The 17,376-nt window shown below is 36.4% G+C and overlaps 1 protein-coding gene across 3 annotated transcripts in view; it reads left to right on the forward strand.

Annotated features, from left to right (window-relative positions):
• The window catches only part of myo5b (myosin VB), a 56,711-nt gene that overhangs the window by 35,601 nt on the left and 3,734 nt on the right, over positions 1–17,376 (forward strand). For 2 of the 3 annotated variants that reach the window (XM_082140940.1, XM_082140941.1), the window contains exons 19-34: positions 110–321; positions 412–568; positions 658–897; positions 986–1,222; positions 2,550–2,634; positions 4,355–4,500; positions 4,579–4,698; positions 4,794–4,928; positions 5,478–5,546; positions 10,767–11,006; positions 12,776–12,858; positions 14,718–14,916; positions 16,010–16,103; positions 16,188–16,319; positions 16,397–16,548; positions 16,812–16,901. In XM_082140940.1, coding sequence (XP_081997066.1) covers positions 110–321; positions 412–568; positions 658–897; positions 986–1,222; positions 2,550–2,634; positions 4,355–4,500; positions 4,579–4,698; positions 4,794–4,928; positions 5,478–5,546; positions 10,767–11,006; positions 12,776–12,858; positions 14,718–14,916; positions 16,010–16,103; positions 16,188–16,319; positions 16,397–16,548; positions 16,812–16,901 — 2,391 coding nt within the window. Of the gene's footprint in view, positions 1–109; positions 322–411; positions 569–657; positions 898–985; positions 1,223–2,549; positions 2,635–4,354; positions 4,501–4,578; positions 4,699–4,793; positions 4,929–5,477; positions 5,547–10,766; positions 11,007–12,775; positions 12,859–14,427; positions 14,506–14,717; positions 14,917–16,009; positions 16,104–16,187; positions 16,320–16,396; positions 16,549–16,811; positions 16,902–17,376 lie in introns of all 3 variants that reach the window. The other variant, XM_082140942.1, reaches the window with a different exon arrangement.

The raw sequence follows: 17,376 nt of genomic DNA on the forward strand, positions 1-17,376 counted from the left end.
GTACAAAATAGCATCTTCACCATGACAAATATTTTATTACTGTTTATTCAAGTATAATTATCATTAATAAGCCTTTTAATTGTGACTTTTTATTAAATTTCTCCTTCAGGATCCAGATAAGTTCCAATTTGGAAAGACAAAGATTTTCTTCAGGGCCGGGCAGGTGGCCTATCTGGAGAAGCTCCGAGCCGATAAGTTCCGCTATGCCTGCATTAAGATCCAGAAGACCGTGCGAGGATGGCTGCAGAGAATTCAGTACCGCAAGATCCGCAAATCTGCCATCACTCTGCAGAGATATGGCCGGGGTTACTTGGCACGCAGGTGAGTGTTTAAGTAAACGGCTCTTAGCTTGAACTTCACTGGCCCTTTTTTAACTTTCCTAACAACTTGTGTTCTTTCACTGTCTCTCAGACACGCAGAGATGCTTCGCCTGACCCGAGCAACACTTATCTGTCAGAAGCAGTACCGGATGGTACAAGTTAGACGGGACTATCTGAGGATCCGTGGGGCTGTGATCACCATTCAAGCGTTCGCCCGGGGCATGTTCATACGCAGGTTATATCAGGAGGTACTGCACTGCACTTTATCTTGTGTTTCACTCTCTCCGTGTTGTTTCTTTAAAGCACAGTTTTAAGTTGCATTTTCTGTCTTTTACAGTTCCTGCTTCATCACAAAGCCATTATCATACAGAAGACCGTCCGTGGTTGGCTTGTGAGGAAGAAGTATCTCCATGCCCGATATTCTGCCATTGTCATCCAGTGTTTTTACCGTCGCGTACGTGCCATTCGTCAGCTCAAACAGCTCAAGATAGAGGCCCGTTCGGCCGAACACTTTAAAAACCTCAATGTCGGAATGGAGAACAAGATCGTGCAGCTTCAGAAGAAGATGGATAACCAGGTACAGGAAGATAATAGGATGCATACATGATTACAGTCACCAAAACAAACTGGCATTATGTTAAGCAGCTATCTCCTTTTCTTTACAGTCGCAAGATTATAAAAATCAGAAAGAGCAGCTGGCTGTTGCTAACGTTGCTCTGGGATCAGAGGTCAATAAGCTCCAGAAGGAGCTGGAGACCCTTCGCAGTCGGCAGGCCGCTGGCACTCCGGTGGCATCACTGCAGGAAGAGCTTGAGAAGTTGAGGGCGGAGCTTCAGGAAGCCAACGCCCAGAGGAAGCAGATAGAGGAGGAGTTCAGCAACGAGAAGCAAGGGCTCCAACAGGTGAGAAAGGATGCCTAATCGATGTTGGCTGCCATTTTTAGTATATTTTTGTCTCATGTAGTTTTTCTTATTTCTGTAGGTTTCATTTAAATTGTCTTGGGGTTAATGGTTGAATGTTACAAAAATAGATCAATGCATTTAGCTTTTCAGTTTCCACACAAAAAAATTACACTCTGGCTTTCATAACAGGGCAGCTGTTACATAACTAATGTCTGTCACCCACAAGAAAATTGAATAATGCATGGAAATTGTTTAAGAGCTTTGACTAGCTCACAAAAGGTCTTTTGAAATGACATAATCAGCTAGTGTGTGTTTAATGTGACATAATGTGATCATCTCCCTCTTGTTTTGATTGTTAGATAAAATAAAGACAGAGTTAATTACAGTAAGATAAAGTAAATTATAAATATAAATTACAGTAATTAGAAATAATCTAAATTATAATTAATAGACTTAAAGATTAGTGATGCACTCAATTCATTACGTTTATATTCATAATTTTTTAATATCTTGTAATGCAAACACATACAAATACATATGTATATGAATATATATACATGTGTATATGTGTGCGTGCTTGCGTGTGTGTATATATATATGTATATATGTATATGTATATATATGTATATGTATGTATGTCTCTTAATGTCTCACATGATCGCCATAGCTGTGAAAAAGTAATTTGGTGAAATTCTAATTTAATATATTATTTATATATATTTACAATGTAATTTATTCCTGTGATGACAAAGCTGAATTTTCAGCATCTTTACTTCAGTCCTCAGTGTCCTACAGAAATCATTCTAATATGATGATGTGCTGCTCAAGAAACATCTTATTATTATCAATGTTGAAAACAGTTCTGCTTAATATTTTTTTCTGGATTTTTTGATGAATTTAAAGTTCAAAAGATCAGAATTTATTTGAAACAAAAACCTTTTGTAACTTTATAAATGTATTTACTGTTACTTTTGATTAGTTTAATCCTTGCGGAATAAAAGTATTAAATTCTTCTTTTTTTTTTACTGACCCCCAAACTTTTGTTATAGTATATAGGAATATATATATGCCCAAAAGGGGACACATCAATTAGTGAGACATTCTGAAATAATAATTCATTATTTTAATTCAGCTTTTCTCTGAAATTGACTTGCTGATAATATAATTTATATTTTGTACAAACATGCATACAAATATACAAACATCTCAAACGTATTGATCCTAGTATATTTCATTCAAATTTGCTTTCTTACAGTTAAACTTGCTTGTTTATCTGATGGTTTGAGCTGAAAGAGTCGTGTGACTTTTCTTTCTTTTTTGTGTGTAGAGGGTAGAGGAGCTGGAGAAAGAGAACACGCTTTTGAAGAAGGAGAAAGAAGAGATGAACCGCAAAATCCAGTCCTCCACTCAGGGTAAGTTTCACGCTTCACAGATTCACACACACTCAAAGCATCTGGAGGAAGGGGTATGAGGAGTGAGAGGATGTGTGACTTGCCTGGAGGGCTGGGCTGGTTTTGTTTGACGCACAAGAGGGTCTGTGTGCAGAAGTGGGACGAGAGAGACAGAAAATATATTGGATTTCAGAGGAGGAATGTGACACTGCTTCTTTACCTGCACAACTAAAAGCTGACCATTGTAGCAAGCCTGTTCACATGCGAGAATGCTATTTGAAACCCGAGGTTTGGTCTCAATACGCTTTTTATTAGTTAAATGTCACTTGTTCCTTAGTGCTGTTCTGCTATCCATGCTGTTTACGTTGTTCAACGCGCTGTTATGAATGTAGTGATTGTTTTTGCAGACTTTTAACAGTTTGTTTTGTTAGAGCTTTTTGAGTAGGAAGCAGAATTTTTTTAATCTCAGACCTTTCGCTTCTGGTTTGACTTTTTCTGTCTCTTCGACCTACTGTATCTAAAGAGGATATTATTCCATTGAGGTTACCCTCATGTCATTCAAAATGACTTTGTTTGTTCTGCCCGAACAAAAAAAAAATGTTTTGAGGAATGTTTCCAACATATTGTCCATACAATGTCAATGGAATCCATTCAGTGTTGTTTTGGACCCCATTAACATTCATTGTATTGACAAAAACAATTGAAACATTCTTCAAAATCATTTATTTTGTGTTCCGTAGAAGACAGAAAGTCATGGGTTTGTAACGACACAACAGTGAGTAAATGATTTAGTTTTTTTGTGTGTGAGAACTATCCCTTTAAAGATAAGTCTTCTGCAGTTCAAGTGAATAGGACATTTAAAGCTGGAGGCACAATCAAGCTTTTATGTGGTAAATAAGATCAAATTATTAGATAACCAACGGTCTATAACAGTTAAAGAAAACCAAAGGAAATTGGGGGAACATTCAAACATTTTTGGGAAATACAGAAGCAGTTTTAAATGTTGGACCTTCTTTATCCAGTATGTCTGATATGGACCTTCAAACTAAAGGGTCAAAGGATACGATGTCACAAATTTATTATACTACTTATCTCCTTAAATTGAAATTGCCTGTTTAATAGATGGCTGCTTCATCAAATCACTATCAGGCCATACGCCTGATAGCTTTCTCAGAATCTGTTCAAAGGATGTGATTAGAGGCTTTCATACTGTATAAACAACATGGAGTACAGTTGAGAAGTATCTGATGCAAGTCTACAGTGCTGTTTCGGTTATAATATGCATCGTGAATGAAGAGTATGAGAGAAGGTCCTTGTTTTATTTCTATTGAGATTACAGAATGAAGAACATATTGTAACCTACACATTGACGCTGAAAGGTCTTCCATCAGAGTAATAAAGATCTTTTATTGATCAATCAAACCGAAGATCAATAAAAGGTGTATTATCATCATCAATATTATATTGCATAATATTCAAGTCAAATGGTTACGCAAAACCTGTAGTGTGAATGTAATATAGAGACCTCACATCTAAAATGGATCAAAAGAGGTTTCAGTTTTTCATACCCTGAGATACTTTAGAGACCTAGATTATGAGAAATATATGTTGTTCACACATAATACAAAAATACTCAAGCTCGTGAAAGTGGATACAAGCAAAATACGAGGGAATAGGAGCAGCATGTCGTCTGGCTCATTGTTTATTTCCTGTGTCTGAATGCCTGTGTTGTGTCTCTCAGGTCAGGCAAGTGATGTGTCTCAGAAAGAGAGCCGCCTGCAGGTGGAACTGGACGACGAGAGGCAACGATATCAGAACTTGGTGAAAGAATATTCCAGACTGGAGCAGAGATACGAAAACCTGCAGGAGGACATGTCCTCCATGAAGGTAATAGTCTGACCGAGTCTAAACTTCTGGAACTTTGTTTTTGTTGTTGTTTTTAACATGGGTTTTTACACACTTTAGTTCCATCCCGGTCACCGGAGGATCCCCTCTAACCAGAGCAGTCTGGGCTCGGACTCCAACTACCCCTCCATCAGTATGTCAGAGGCAGGAGACACTGATGACACCATCCAGCAGGTGGAGGTAAAGCTATTTGGCTGAATCTGCTGACATACAACAACAGGTTTTGTAAAGGGTGTACCTCAGGATGAGCATTAATATGATTTGTCTTCCTGCAGGAGATGGGCATAGAGAAGGCCGCCATGGACCTCAGTGTTTTCATGAAATTACAGAAGCGTGTGCGAGAGCTGGAGCAGGAAAGAAAGAGGCTGCAGACCAATCTAGAAAAAGTAGAGGAACTGAGCCAACGCAAGGCATGTGTATTTGTCATGTCTGCTTTGCTTTCATTCTCATCTCACAGTTGCCAATGAAACAAAACAGAAAATAAAACCAAACATAACAAACATTGTAAAATACTGTACAAAATAAAATAATAATAATTACTCTCTTCTTTAGCTATATATTTTAAGACATTTATCAAAGATCCATTGGCCTTAACTGGAAATATGTCAACACAGGAAAGAAAACTGACCGTCTAATCATTTGATAGGGTTTTTAATGTAGTGAATGTATGCATTAATCAAAATAATCTTAAATAATCAGTATTTGCTGATTGTTATTGTCTTTATACTCTTCTCTTCCTGCTCTCATGATGTTTGTAGCAACAGATCTTTGTGTTGTTAAGCAGTCATTCAGGTTCACAGTTCCCACATTTTGGATGTAGGTTGCAACATAATCGACCGGTCATAAACTCCAGTTATCTTTTCTGATGGTCCCTCATCTGTACTTGCAACAGCATGGTCCTCTGCTTTATCAGTCAGCTTGTGTTTACATCTTTTTTTATTTTTTATTTTATCTAACAGGGTAATGAGCCCAAGAGCTCCACGTCAGAGGAGGATATAAATGCAGACCTGGCCTACAACAGTCTGAAGGTAAGAGTCTGTCCCGCTCGGTGTAATGGTCACGGCGCTAGTCAAATGTCTGTCTTATTAGTACTCATTGATTTGTTCTGCACTGGGGCCGCTCTGCTGCTGCTGCTGGTCACGCTGCCTGTTAAACTCTGGGTGAGTGGGACGATACAGAAAGTTGAGACTAGGATTTTTTTTAGAATGCTGAATTATGCCAGGATGGCACATGGGATTAAGTTTTACTTTCATAAAGCAACTCAATTCTTTATTTTATTAAATACTTAGATTTTCGAACAAACATTGATGTGCCTTTGTATAAACATTGAATTCGATTCAAATGAAAAGGCTGTGTGGAATAGACGTTCAGGATGATATACTGTCTGTCAGGTACAATTTATTTCTTAATCGATCTCTCTTTTGATCATTCAACACTTTGTTTGGTTAACTCTTTTAACAACCTTGAGGCAAAGTCAGGAAAGCAATAAAAATGACTTTTTCAATGCTCTGTCTAACTTCGTCTGGCCAAAAATATTATTATAAACAAGTGATTAATAATTTAAGCAAAAGCAATGAAAAAAAAATCCGATTTTTAACAGTGTCTTGTGACCTTAAAGATTTTGAATCAAGTTCTTATCTCCAAGTTGTAAAATAATACAACATATAATGTGAGATTAAATAGTGATAGCAAAACAATATCAAGTAAAAAAATTATAAGTTAAAAACTGAATGTATATGAAAATGCAAATATATTAATTCATTCAAATACATACATAAATGTGTACTTTTAATTTGATTTTGTTTTGCCATCCCTATATACTGTATATATCACGGTTATTATAGTTAACTTAAAGGGATAGTTCACCCAAAAATGAAAATTCTGTCAGTAATTACTCATCCTCATGTTGTTCCAACCCCGTAAGACCTTCGTTCGTCTTCGGGACACAAATTAAGATATTGTTGAAGAAATCTGAGAGCTGTCTCACTCCTCCATAGGCTTCTATGTAATTGAAACTTGCCGGCCCAGAAAGTTAGTAAAGACAATGTTTAAAATAGTCCAAGTGACTACAGTGGCTCAAACATAAGTTTATCAAGCGACGAGAATACTTTTTCTGCGCAAAAAACAACAAAAATAACGACTTTATTCAACTATTAATTTTCCTCTGTGTGGGCCTCTGAGTGAGTTCACGTAGTGTAACAGCGCAGCGCTTCTGTGTTGTACGTCAGAACGTAGGCTCACTATTGGCCAGCATCGCACACATGACCAGCGTCGGCCAATTCATGGATTTCATCCGGTCCCTTTCCACAGGTGTATTAATCAAGCACAATGCAGTCTGCATTCATAATCTAGGTGCTTGATTTTATACACCTGTGGAAAGGGACCTGATGAAACCCATGAATAGTGAGCCTACGTTCTGGTCAACCCAGAAGTGTGTGTGTGAATGTATATGTATATGTGTGTGTATATATACACATACACATACATATAACACACTCTTGGACTAGTCATGGATTAGTGGACTTAGACTAGTCAAAACTCAAATTTTGCTCCTTTGTGTGCTAATGTTTTTTTTTGTCAGATCTATTTGTCTTTCCTGTATATTCTATACATCCCTTTATAGCTTAGTTTTCACTGACGTAAAATTAAATATGGTGTCTATTCAGAGTAAGGTCTGTAGTCTTTAGGAACTCTGTCATATCTGAAGATCAGTTATTTATCTGAGCACATGGGTGTGTTGAAACCCAACAGCATGCTCAGTTTAAAAGGTTTGACTCTGATCAGTGAACAAAGTACAAGAATGTTGATCTGGTGGCTGCAGTGGCGGCTCCAGGATTTTTTTTCATGGGGGTGCTAAGAATAAACAATCTCTAATGAAAAAAAAAAAGTAGGCTTTACTTTATTAAATATAGAAATATATCTTTCATTTAAAAATTAAATCCGGCTTGCCTGGGAACGCCTCTGTGGTTTTTTTTTTAAATAGTACATTGCAAATATACTAACAAAATGTTTTACTATCTTTAAATGTATTAGAAGTATATTAGCATCATGCTTTTACCTATTTTCACAATACAAGTTTTAATACACTTTAAAATAATTGTACTTTAGTATATTTTCTAAACAATATATTCTAGAAAAATATACTTGAAGTGAAAATTCAGTTTATTTGCACTTTACTGCTATATTTTAGGTATATTTTTAACTGTGCTGAAAATGATCATTGTAATAATGAATTGAAGTATACTTTCAAAATACATTAGCCTATATAGTATACAATAGTATATAGTACAAAGTATAGCTAAGTAATATTTGTTTTGTTATTGAAGACAAAGTGTGCAATTTGTAGTATTTGGAATTTAAGCCAAAGGTTACTGAGCATATACTTTTTACTCAAATATAATACACTTATGGTATATGGCTTGTATGTTTCGAAGACACTCGTAATGAACTTGTAATGTACTAATAACACAAATAAAGTACACATTAATATCACTAATCAAGCATGTAATTAGTCCCTACACAGGCATAATACTTATAACTTGCAGTCCCATTGACATATAGCCTATAGGCGTAGCTACGTATTTACTATGTCCATGTATAACAGATAGTGAGGGCTTTAAAACTGCAGTAAGCTAAATTAAGGAAGGCGCTTGTGCTTTAAAAACACAAACAAAATGGAAAAGAGCGCGGGTGTCGAGTAAAGTTAACTTTTAACTTGACACAGCGTTTTAAAACATGGCGCGAGAAACTGAAAAAGCAGAAGAGATGCAATAACAGTCAAAGACGCTTGTTTAATGCATTATTCTATATGTTTAGATCTAAAACAACCTTTTCTCTTTATTTTTTTCATCACCAGGCTAGCTAGGGCAAACAAAGTGCAAGAATTTATATAAATATGTATCATTTGACTTTCATAACGTGAGTGAATCTTCAAAAAGATCAGGGTAGCCTACGTATAGATACTCACCAATAGCAGATTACAAGAGGACAATATGTCTGTTATCTTTTGAACTATTCCAAGATGTGTCAAAAGTCTGCAGTCTTTTTCTTCATATTTAATAGCTCGCCTCTCCAATATGATTGTTGTTGATGAGCAGCATGATCGCCAATCGCTAATGCGCGCGCTGTACTTGCGCGTGCAATTGACTCCTCCTCCATTAAAACCATTGTAGGCACATTTGTCTAAAATATTAGAAAAAGTGGTGTCCGCTCAACTGGGCTCTTTCTTGCAACAAAATGATATCTATGAAAAGTTTCAGTCTGGATTCAGACCGCATCATAGCACTGAAACTGCGCTCGTTAAAATCACAAATGATTTACTTTTAGCTTCTGACCAAGGCTGTATCTCAATACTAGTTTTACTTGATCTTAGTGCTGCGTTCGATACTATAGATCATACATTACTCTTAGATCGACTACAAAATTATACTGGTGTTCAAGGACAAGCACTAAGCTGGTTCAAATCATACCTATCTGACCGCTACCATTTTGTCTATTTAAATGGAGAAAAATCGATCATAACTCCAGTAAACTATGGAGTGCCACAGGGATCTGTATTAGGCCCTCTGTTATTTTCCATATATATGATGCCATTTGGAAATATTATAAGGAAACATGGAATTAGTTTCCATTGTTATGCTGATGACACTCAAATATATATTTCATCACGGCCGGATGAAAACGCTAAATTTTCCAAATTGACAGAGTGTGTTAAAGATATAAAAGATTGGATGACGCGTAATTTTCTTTTATTAAATCCAGACAAGACAGAGGTAATACTTATCGGTTCAAAAATCTTTTTACTTATCTTTTTCCACCTTAGAAACATTGCTAAGCTATGTAATATGCTATCAGTTTCTGATGCAGAAAAGTTAGTTCATGCATTCATGACCTCGAGACTGGATTACTGTAATGCTTTATTAGCTGGTTGTCCTGCATCCTCAATAAACAAGCTACAGTTAGTCCAAAATGCCGCCGCTAGAGTTCTTACGAGATCAAGAAAATATGATCATATAACACCGATTTTATCATCACTGCATTGGTTACCTATAAAGCTCCGTATTAATTATAAGGTATTGCTACTGACTTATAAAGCCCTAAACGGCTTAGCTCCAGTCTATTTAACGGATCTTCTATCGCCCTATAATCCATCGCGCTCTTTAAGATCACTAAATTCAAGGCTTTTGGTCATACCTCGGATATCCAGAACCACCAAAGGAGGGAGAGCATTTTCACATTTGGCTCCAAAACTCTGGAATAGTCTTCCTGAAACTGTTCGTTGCTCAGACTCGCTCTCCCAGTTTAAAACTAGATTAAAGTCGCATCTCTTCAGCCAGGCATTCATATAATCCTACAGTTCAAACTACAATCCGGCCTCTAGCTCATAAATGCCAGAGGAGAACTGGCCCCCGACTGAGCCTGGGTTCTCCCAAGGTTTTTTTTTCTCCATTAGGTCACCTGATGGAGTTTTAGGACACCATTAGGTCACTTGATGGAGTTTTTCGGTTCCTTGCCATGCACTGTTGCCTTTGGCTTGCTCAGTTGGGGATATTTTGGGGATATTTAATTTAATTTTATCAATCAATAAATTCCTCTTGAAACAAACTTTGTTGTATTATTTTAATTTAATACTGTGAAGCTGCTTTGATACAATCTGTATTGTGAAAAGCGGTATACAAATAAACTTGACATTTACAATATTACCCCCATATTTTACCCATATTTTATTATGATTTTTAATGAAAGTTACACAGAGTAAAAAAAGGTTGTCAACAGGATAATCATTAGGGGAGGATGCGCCGGTGCTAAGCAAATGTTTGGTGGGGCTAAAGCTGGGTGGTTGTGCAGCGGAGCTCAAGTGAATCTCAAGGCAGTAGAATTACATAACTGATTTGTTTGTTTTCTTAAATCGCTCCAACATTGCACTGTATGCTTATATAATAATTGCTGATGGTTCTTGTTCTCAAACAGTCTTTGCGTCTGATCAAAGCTTTAGCTACAGGCGTTCGGTTAACCTGGATACAATTGCTGCCGTCAGCAATGCTTGATTTTTGTATTTTTTCCATCTCTTTCTGTTTCAAAGTTTCTTTCTCTCACACAAACACACATACGTTCTGGCTTATTTGCAACTTTTTGCCTCGGGTCACTTTTGATAGATTTGAATAAAAAAATCATCCTTTAAGTGGTAAAAAAAATTATAGACTTTTTACCCTCTTTCAGACTCTTTAAAAAAAAAATTCTGCTTACAGCGGCAAGAGCTCGAAACGGAGAATAAGAAGTTGAAGAATGACCTGAACGAGTTGAGGAAAGCGGTGGCCGACAGGGCCTCCGAGAACAACTCGTCCAATGAGCTTCAAGAGGGCTACAACCTGCTGCTCAATCAACTCAAAGCGGCCAATGAGGAGCTGGATGTGCGCAAGGAGGAGGTCCTTATGCTTAAGACCCAAATTGTGAACTCCACGAGACAGTCAGAGAACATAAACCACATTGTGAGTCTGAAAACATTACCCACACATCAGTCGACGTACACATTTTATAAATTTAACCTTTGAGGGCTTCTAATCCATTTTTTACTGCTATTGTTAGGGCTGTGCGATATAGCTAAAAAAAATTATCACGATATAATGTTTCATATCGTTCGGTATCGATAATTATTGACTTTTTTTATAACCTTTTTTTTTTTAAGGCAAGTACAAAAGTTTGAATTTAAACCACTTTTTTATTTTTTTATCCACATTATTAAGGCAAACAACAATTTGTTTTAGCAGTCAAAAATTAAATGTAAACAAAAATATCTTCTTTATGTCTTATATTAAGATAAAAAAGTAAGCGTTAAAGAAACTCTTGAACTTAAAAATGTTACAAAATGTGTGCAATGTAAAAGTGTAAACGTAGAAGAATCAAGGTAGGTCTTGAAACTTTGAGGTAGATCAACATCTGTAATAAGTAGGGGTGTAACGGTTCACAAAATTCACGGATCGATGCGACACAGTGGTGTCACGGTTAGGTAAATTTTTCGATACAACAAAAAGAAAGAAATGCCAAAGAAATTTCCTTGATTTAAAAAATATATAATTATTAAAAGAGAAATTATTTTAAGTTTAAAAAGAGTTTTCCCTACATCTTGAAACTTTTAGTTTTATAAATGGGGGTAATGTATTTGAAGGATGAACAAATAATGTTTTGGTCATCACATTACAAATAACATTTAAATATGATAATATTTGAGTTTTGAAGTGCTGGAAAAAGATGTGTGACGTACTTGAAAGCATTTTACTATTCCTGTCAAACTTCCATGGTTACAGTGAGTGTTACTACAGTAAAGCCATAGCCTATACAATGAATGTTGCTGATCTGTGGACTTAAAGCCTATAACTAGTTCATTCATGGCACAATGTTTCTCCTGGTTTCCACGTCAGCGCTGTTTGATCTGTTAATAACGGAGAAGTGTGAATGCTTCTCACTAGATCTTGCAGCGATGTTATTACTTCAGTGGCGAATTCAAATGCTTTCTTTACCGGATCTCTTAGAGCTGTGTAGTAACAGTGTCGCTTGATCAAGATCGGATCGCGCTGTACTCACTGACATTGATGGTCCAAACTGATAAACGGTCCGTGAAGCACAAAATAACGCAGTTTCGTTCCGCTTTCATTGCGCTTGCCATTTGATGTTGGGCAACGTTGTGGTGGTCGCGCGTGCATTTGAATGAAAATATATAGAACATTTTTCATATCGTTACCGACAATGGTGTACGTCGATAAATACCGATACCGTTTTTTAAATACCCAGCCCTAGCTGTTGTCTTACCAAATTAAGCTATTTTAGTCTGTCATTGTATTAGACTTTCTAATCCATTGGTATTCCATCAGTCTCCAGTGGAGCAGTCAGACATGGAGACATTGCATGGGATATATGGCTTATAATAGGCTTTGATGGAGCTCAGAGTAATTTAAATTCAACAAATGTTGTGTGTAATAGTGATAGTTTGTCTGAGCTTTGCAAAACCTGCACTGCTAGTGAAAGTGGCTTTATATTCACCAGCCTGTCTGAATCTGCTGAGGTGGGCGAATCAGAGTCAGTATTGATTACGCTCGGAAAGAAAGCTCTCTTTCTTGCTCTCACTGTTATATTTGGCCCACACAGATATATTTTTCCTGTCCATAAGATTGAGTTGCTGAAATGTATAAAAATGTCCCACATCAGACATATAAACATTCACTCGTTGTTCTCTATTGATATCTTTGTTTCATCCATACAGAATTCCAATGATGTATCAGAATGGACCAACAACAAGAAGCCCGTGGACGCGGAGGACATTGTGAATGCGCCTGATTCAAAGAAGTAAGGCAGCCCAATCTGCAAAATGAAAAGCTTTTAAAGTGACACCAGCTCTCCTCCACGTACTCATTTGTCTTTTTGTTTATGAAGATGGAATTCAGTGGTATTGACTGTTTGCAAGATCCAGAGCAGCTCTCTGATTCAGCTCTTCATGCTGTCTAATTTCATTTTCAGCAGTATACCTTAGTTTACGGGAGAGCCAATCACCAATCACGTGCTGTCACAGTCTCAAAGCTAAAAATGTAAAAGTTACCTGAAATTTTTCTGTCAAATTTATAGGCCACCACTGGCTCAAGTTGAGTTGGAGACATTTTTATGCCACAAAACTTTATTTTGCATTACTTTCATGCAAAACAGTAAAAAAAAAAATATTATTATATACAGCATCATGTCTAATGATCTAACAAATTCAGGTGAGCTTTATAAAGAGAACCAAGCAATTATTTAATGACTACAACAATTATTTCTTGGTATAAATTGAGTTATACAGTAGTGGGCAAAAGTGAAGCCCGGAGAGGATATTTTTTTTTAACGAGCCTACAAGTTCAATTAAACCATCAAAATATGAGGAAAATATTTAATATTTTTGAAATATTTTAAGAAGGAAAGAACAAAACAAACTTGATTACGGTATTTCTCTGACAAAAATATTTGGCAATTTGCAAAAAAAACATGTTTTATTTTACAATGCAAAAAAAAGCACAGAGGAAAAATAATACATTGACTACAACATAAAAATGTATTAATATTTAGTTGTTTCTCTCTTGTTTTTGCATGTTTTCATATTTATTTATTTTTGACCGATCAGTGAGGGTCACACTATTGTTCTTACAGTTACATTTAAACTAATTATTATGTAGCAATTCCTTGTTAAGTTACTGACCAGCTAGCAAGTACCTTTTCTTTCTTTCTTTTTTTACTCACTGAAGCCCATTTGGCACTTACTGAGGGTTAATTTTGGAGACTATGTAGGAGTGTTCAAAAAAGGTGCCTTAGTACAGTCTATTTAAATTTTCATCTCTGGCTTTTTATCTTTTTGTCTTTGGCCAGTGTATCCTTAAACCTGACCCTGAAATCTGTTCAGTATTCACCCAGGTTGCTCTGACTTTTCTCGCTGTCACAATTTTAAAGTGGTCTTTTGAAACAATATGAGTCGGAGAGTGACAGATTTTAGATGAGGTGCTGATTACATTTGAAAGAATACGTTTTCGTTCTTTGTGGTCTCAGGACTGAGCTCTGATTTCTCATTCATTTGTTTTTCCTACCTTTCTCTATTTCTCATTTCCTGAGATTGCCACATCTCCTTACAAATATTGCTTGGGCAGGCAGCTCACCTACAAAACAGAAATGAGAAATAATCCAAGTCATAACAGCTACATGACCTCTATACTTGCAGATAATTCAGATGTGCCCTCATGCTTGACGTCTTCAGACTAATGGCATGACCTGCCATGCCTTGCTTTGCTAAACTAACTGGCCCTGCCATCTTGTCATTCTTCTCTTCTGCCTTTCCCTCCTCTCTGTCTGCTGCCGCTTCTTTGTCTCTTTGGCTCTCCGTTACTCGAACACCAGTAAAGCACAAGACTGGGGTTATTTGAATGAAGATGGGGAGCTTGGTCTGGCATACCAGGGTCTAAAGCAAGTTGCCAGGTTGTGCTTTAATTTTCTTTGATTTCCCTTCAGCTTTAACTGGCTTTTCTGTTTCGAGGTCTCTGTATATGTCAATGTTTTTCAATCAGTAAAAGATCATTTGGCATATATAGATTTTTGTGAAATGTTTTGAGGGCTAACTGTTAGAGAGTGAGTATGTACACTTTTCACACCCGCTTATACCATAGTGTGTCATGTTTGAATGTGTTCAGGCTGCTGGAGGCCCAGCTGCAGACACAGTCTCGACAGCACAAGGATGAGTTAGAGGCTCTCCACACGCAGGTCGAACTGCTGAAGGACAATCTGGAGAAGAAGCAGGACATGCTGAACCACTTCTCCACGCTTTCTCCTGAAGCTCTGGTGGAGTTCAGCGTGCAGCAGGAAATCACACGCCTCACCAACGAAAACCTGGTGAGGGCTCATCTAAAAAAGCGGCGAAAATCATTTTTGTCTTCTTTTTTTCCCTAAAATTATCTAGACTCCTTAAAATAGTATACACTTGTTTTCAGATAATATATTTTGACTTGAAATGTATTTTTCATACTTAATTGGCCAATTGAGGGTCTTGTTTTAGGCATAAACCTCTAAGTTATGCTAGACTTATGCTAAAACAATATAAACTATTTGGGGAAAAAAACAAGATGACAACCTCTAAAAAAATTTATTTTACACAATCAGTTTTGCCTCTGAAAAATGTTAAAAAAATATATTTTTTTTATCCACTTGTTTTAATAATATACATAGTGTGTGTGTATATATATATATATATATATATATATATATATATATATATATATATATATATATATATTAGGGCTGTGAAAAGATTAATCGCGATTAATCGCATCCAAAATAAAAGTTTGTGTTTAAATAATATATGTGTGTGTACTGTGTATAATTCAATTTGTATATATAAATACACACACATGCATGTATATATTTAAGAAAAACTGTGTTATTTATATAAAAAAATATACTTATATATATAATATAAATTATATATAAATATATGAAGAGTTCAGATGCAAAAGCCTCTAAATGCCATCTGAAATTTTCTTATAGAATGATCATTTTTATCAAGCTTGTATATTTAAATTCAATAATTTCACTTAAATGGCAATGAAGATTACCTATTAATTGTCATTTAAGTGAAATTACTGAACTTAAATATACAAGCTTGATAAAAATGATCATTCTATAAGAAAATTTCAGATGGCATTTAGAGGCTTTTGCATCTGAACTCTTCATATACAGTATATGTATGCAAATATTTCTTAAAAATATACATGCATGTGTGTGTATTTATATATACAAAATAATTATGTATATGTGTGTATATGTATAATTGTGTATATGTATAAAAAAATATATATATTTGAAAACAAGACAATTATTTTTCAATGAGCCCTCAAACTACTAGCCACTAATACTAAAAGGGCAGTAAAGTATCATTGCATCCAACACTATTGGCTCACTCAAGATGACTGTGATGATTGTTCTCCAGGATCTAAAGGAACTTGTTGAGAAGTTGGAGAAGAACGAGAAGAAGTTGAAGAAGCAGTTGAGGATCTATATGAAGAAAGTGCAAGAGCTGGAAGGTTAAATGTTTACCTTTGTTCTCCGTGTTTAACATTAAACTTTTAGTAGAGCCTTGTGCTGATGTGCTGTTATTCTTTCTATAGTTTCTCAGGCCACTAGGAGCAGACCAGAGCTGACTCGTCAGGTCACTGTACAAAGGAAAGAAAAGGACTTTGAAGGCATGCTGGAGTACTACAAAGAAGATGAGGCCTTGCTGGTCAAGTCTTTGATTACTGGTATGTGTGGTTGCATGCAGGCACGTTTGAATGTGGAGGTTCTATGGTTGTAATTAATACACAGGTCTTGTCTTTAGACATGAAGCCAAATGCCGTGTCGGCCACTGTCCCCTGCCTCCCCGCCTACATCCTTTTCATGTGCATTCGTCATGCCGACTACATCAACGACGACCAGAAAGTTCATTCCCTCCTTACTGCAACCATCAATGCCATTAAAAAGGTCTTGAAGGTATGTATATTGAATACAATCACATCAACACACTCCCACTACCGTCCAAAAGTTTGGGGTCAATAAGATTTTTTTTTAATGAAATTAATACTTTTATTCAGCAAGGGTGCATTAAATTTATCAAAAGTGGCACACAATATTTCTGTTTTTACTGTGTTTCTGATCAAATAAATGCAGGCTTGGTGGGTATATAAGTATAAATGGTAGTGTATAAGCTCATAATGATAGGTTGTCCATCATCCCTGTTTTTATTCATTCTCCAGAAAAACAACGATGACTTTGAGATGACCTCCTTCTGGCTGGCGAATACCAGTCGACTCCTGCACTGTCTGAAGCAGTACAGCGGGGACGAGGTGAGATGTCACAGCCTTTTTACAGTTGTTTTTTTCCTTGCATGTTTGTTCATTGGATATTTTTAGGGATGCACCGAAATTTTGGCTGCTGAAAATTATCAGCCGAAAATTGTATTTTTGTTTTTTGGCTGAAAGAGAAAAACGTCCAAAAATACATGCTATTCACCCTTAAGTGTTCAGCGCTCAGGTTTCACTCTCGCTCTAGCTGCTATCACTGCGCAGTTTGACGCTCCGCTCAATATTCCGCTATATGCACATGCGCTTCGCTTAGTTGCTCATGGCCCATACGAAAAGCAATTGGAAAAGCAAAGTTCGCTCAAATAACGTGCTGACATGAAATTTCTATGTACAGTAGTATACTTGTTTCTGTTTTCAATAGCCCTACTGTGCTGTTTGGTATATAGCCGTGCTGGGCAACGCTGGTTAAATTAAGTTGTAAAAAAAAAAGCTACTTTTTAAAAGCTAAGTTTTCGGG

This window comes from Leuciscus leuciscus, assembly GCF_965113295.1.
Source record: "Leuciscus leuciscus genome assembly, chromosome: 16".
NCBI classification, from domain to species: domain Eukaryota; kingdom Metazoa; phylum Chordata; class Actinopteri; order Cypriniformes; family Leuciscidae; genus Leuciscus; species Leuciscus leuciscus.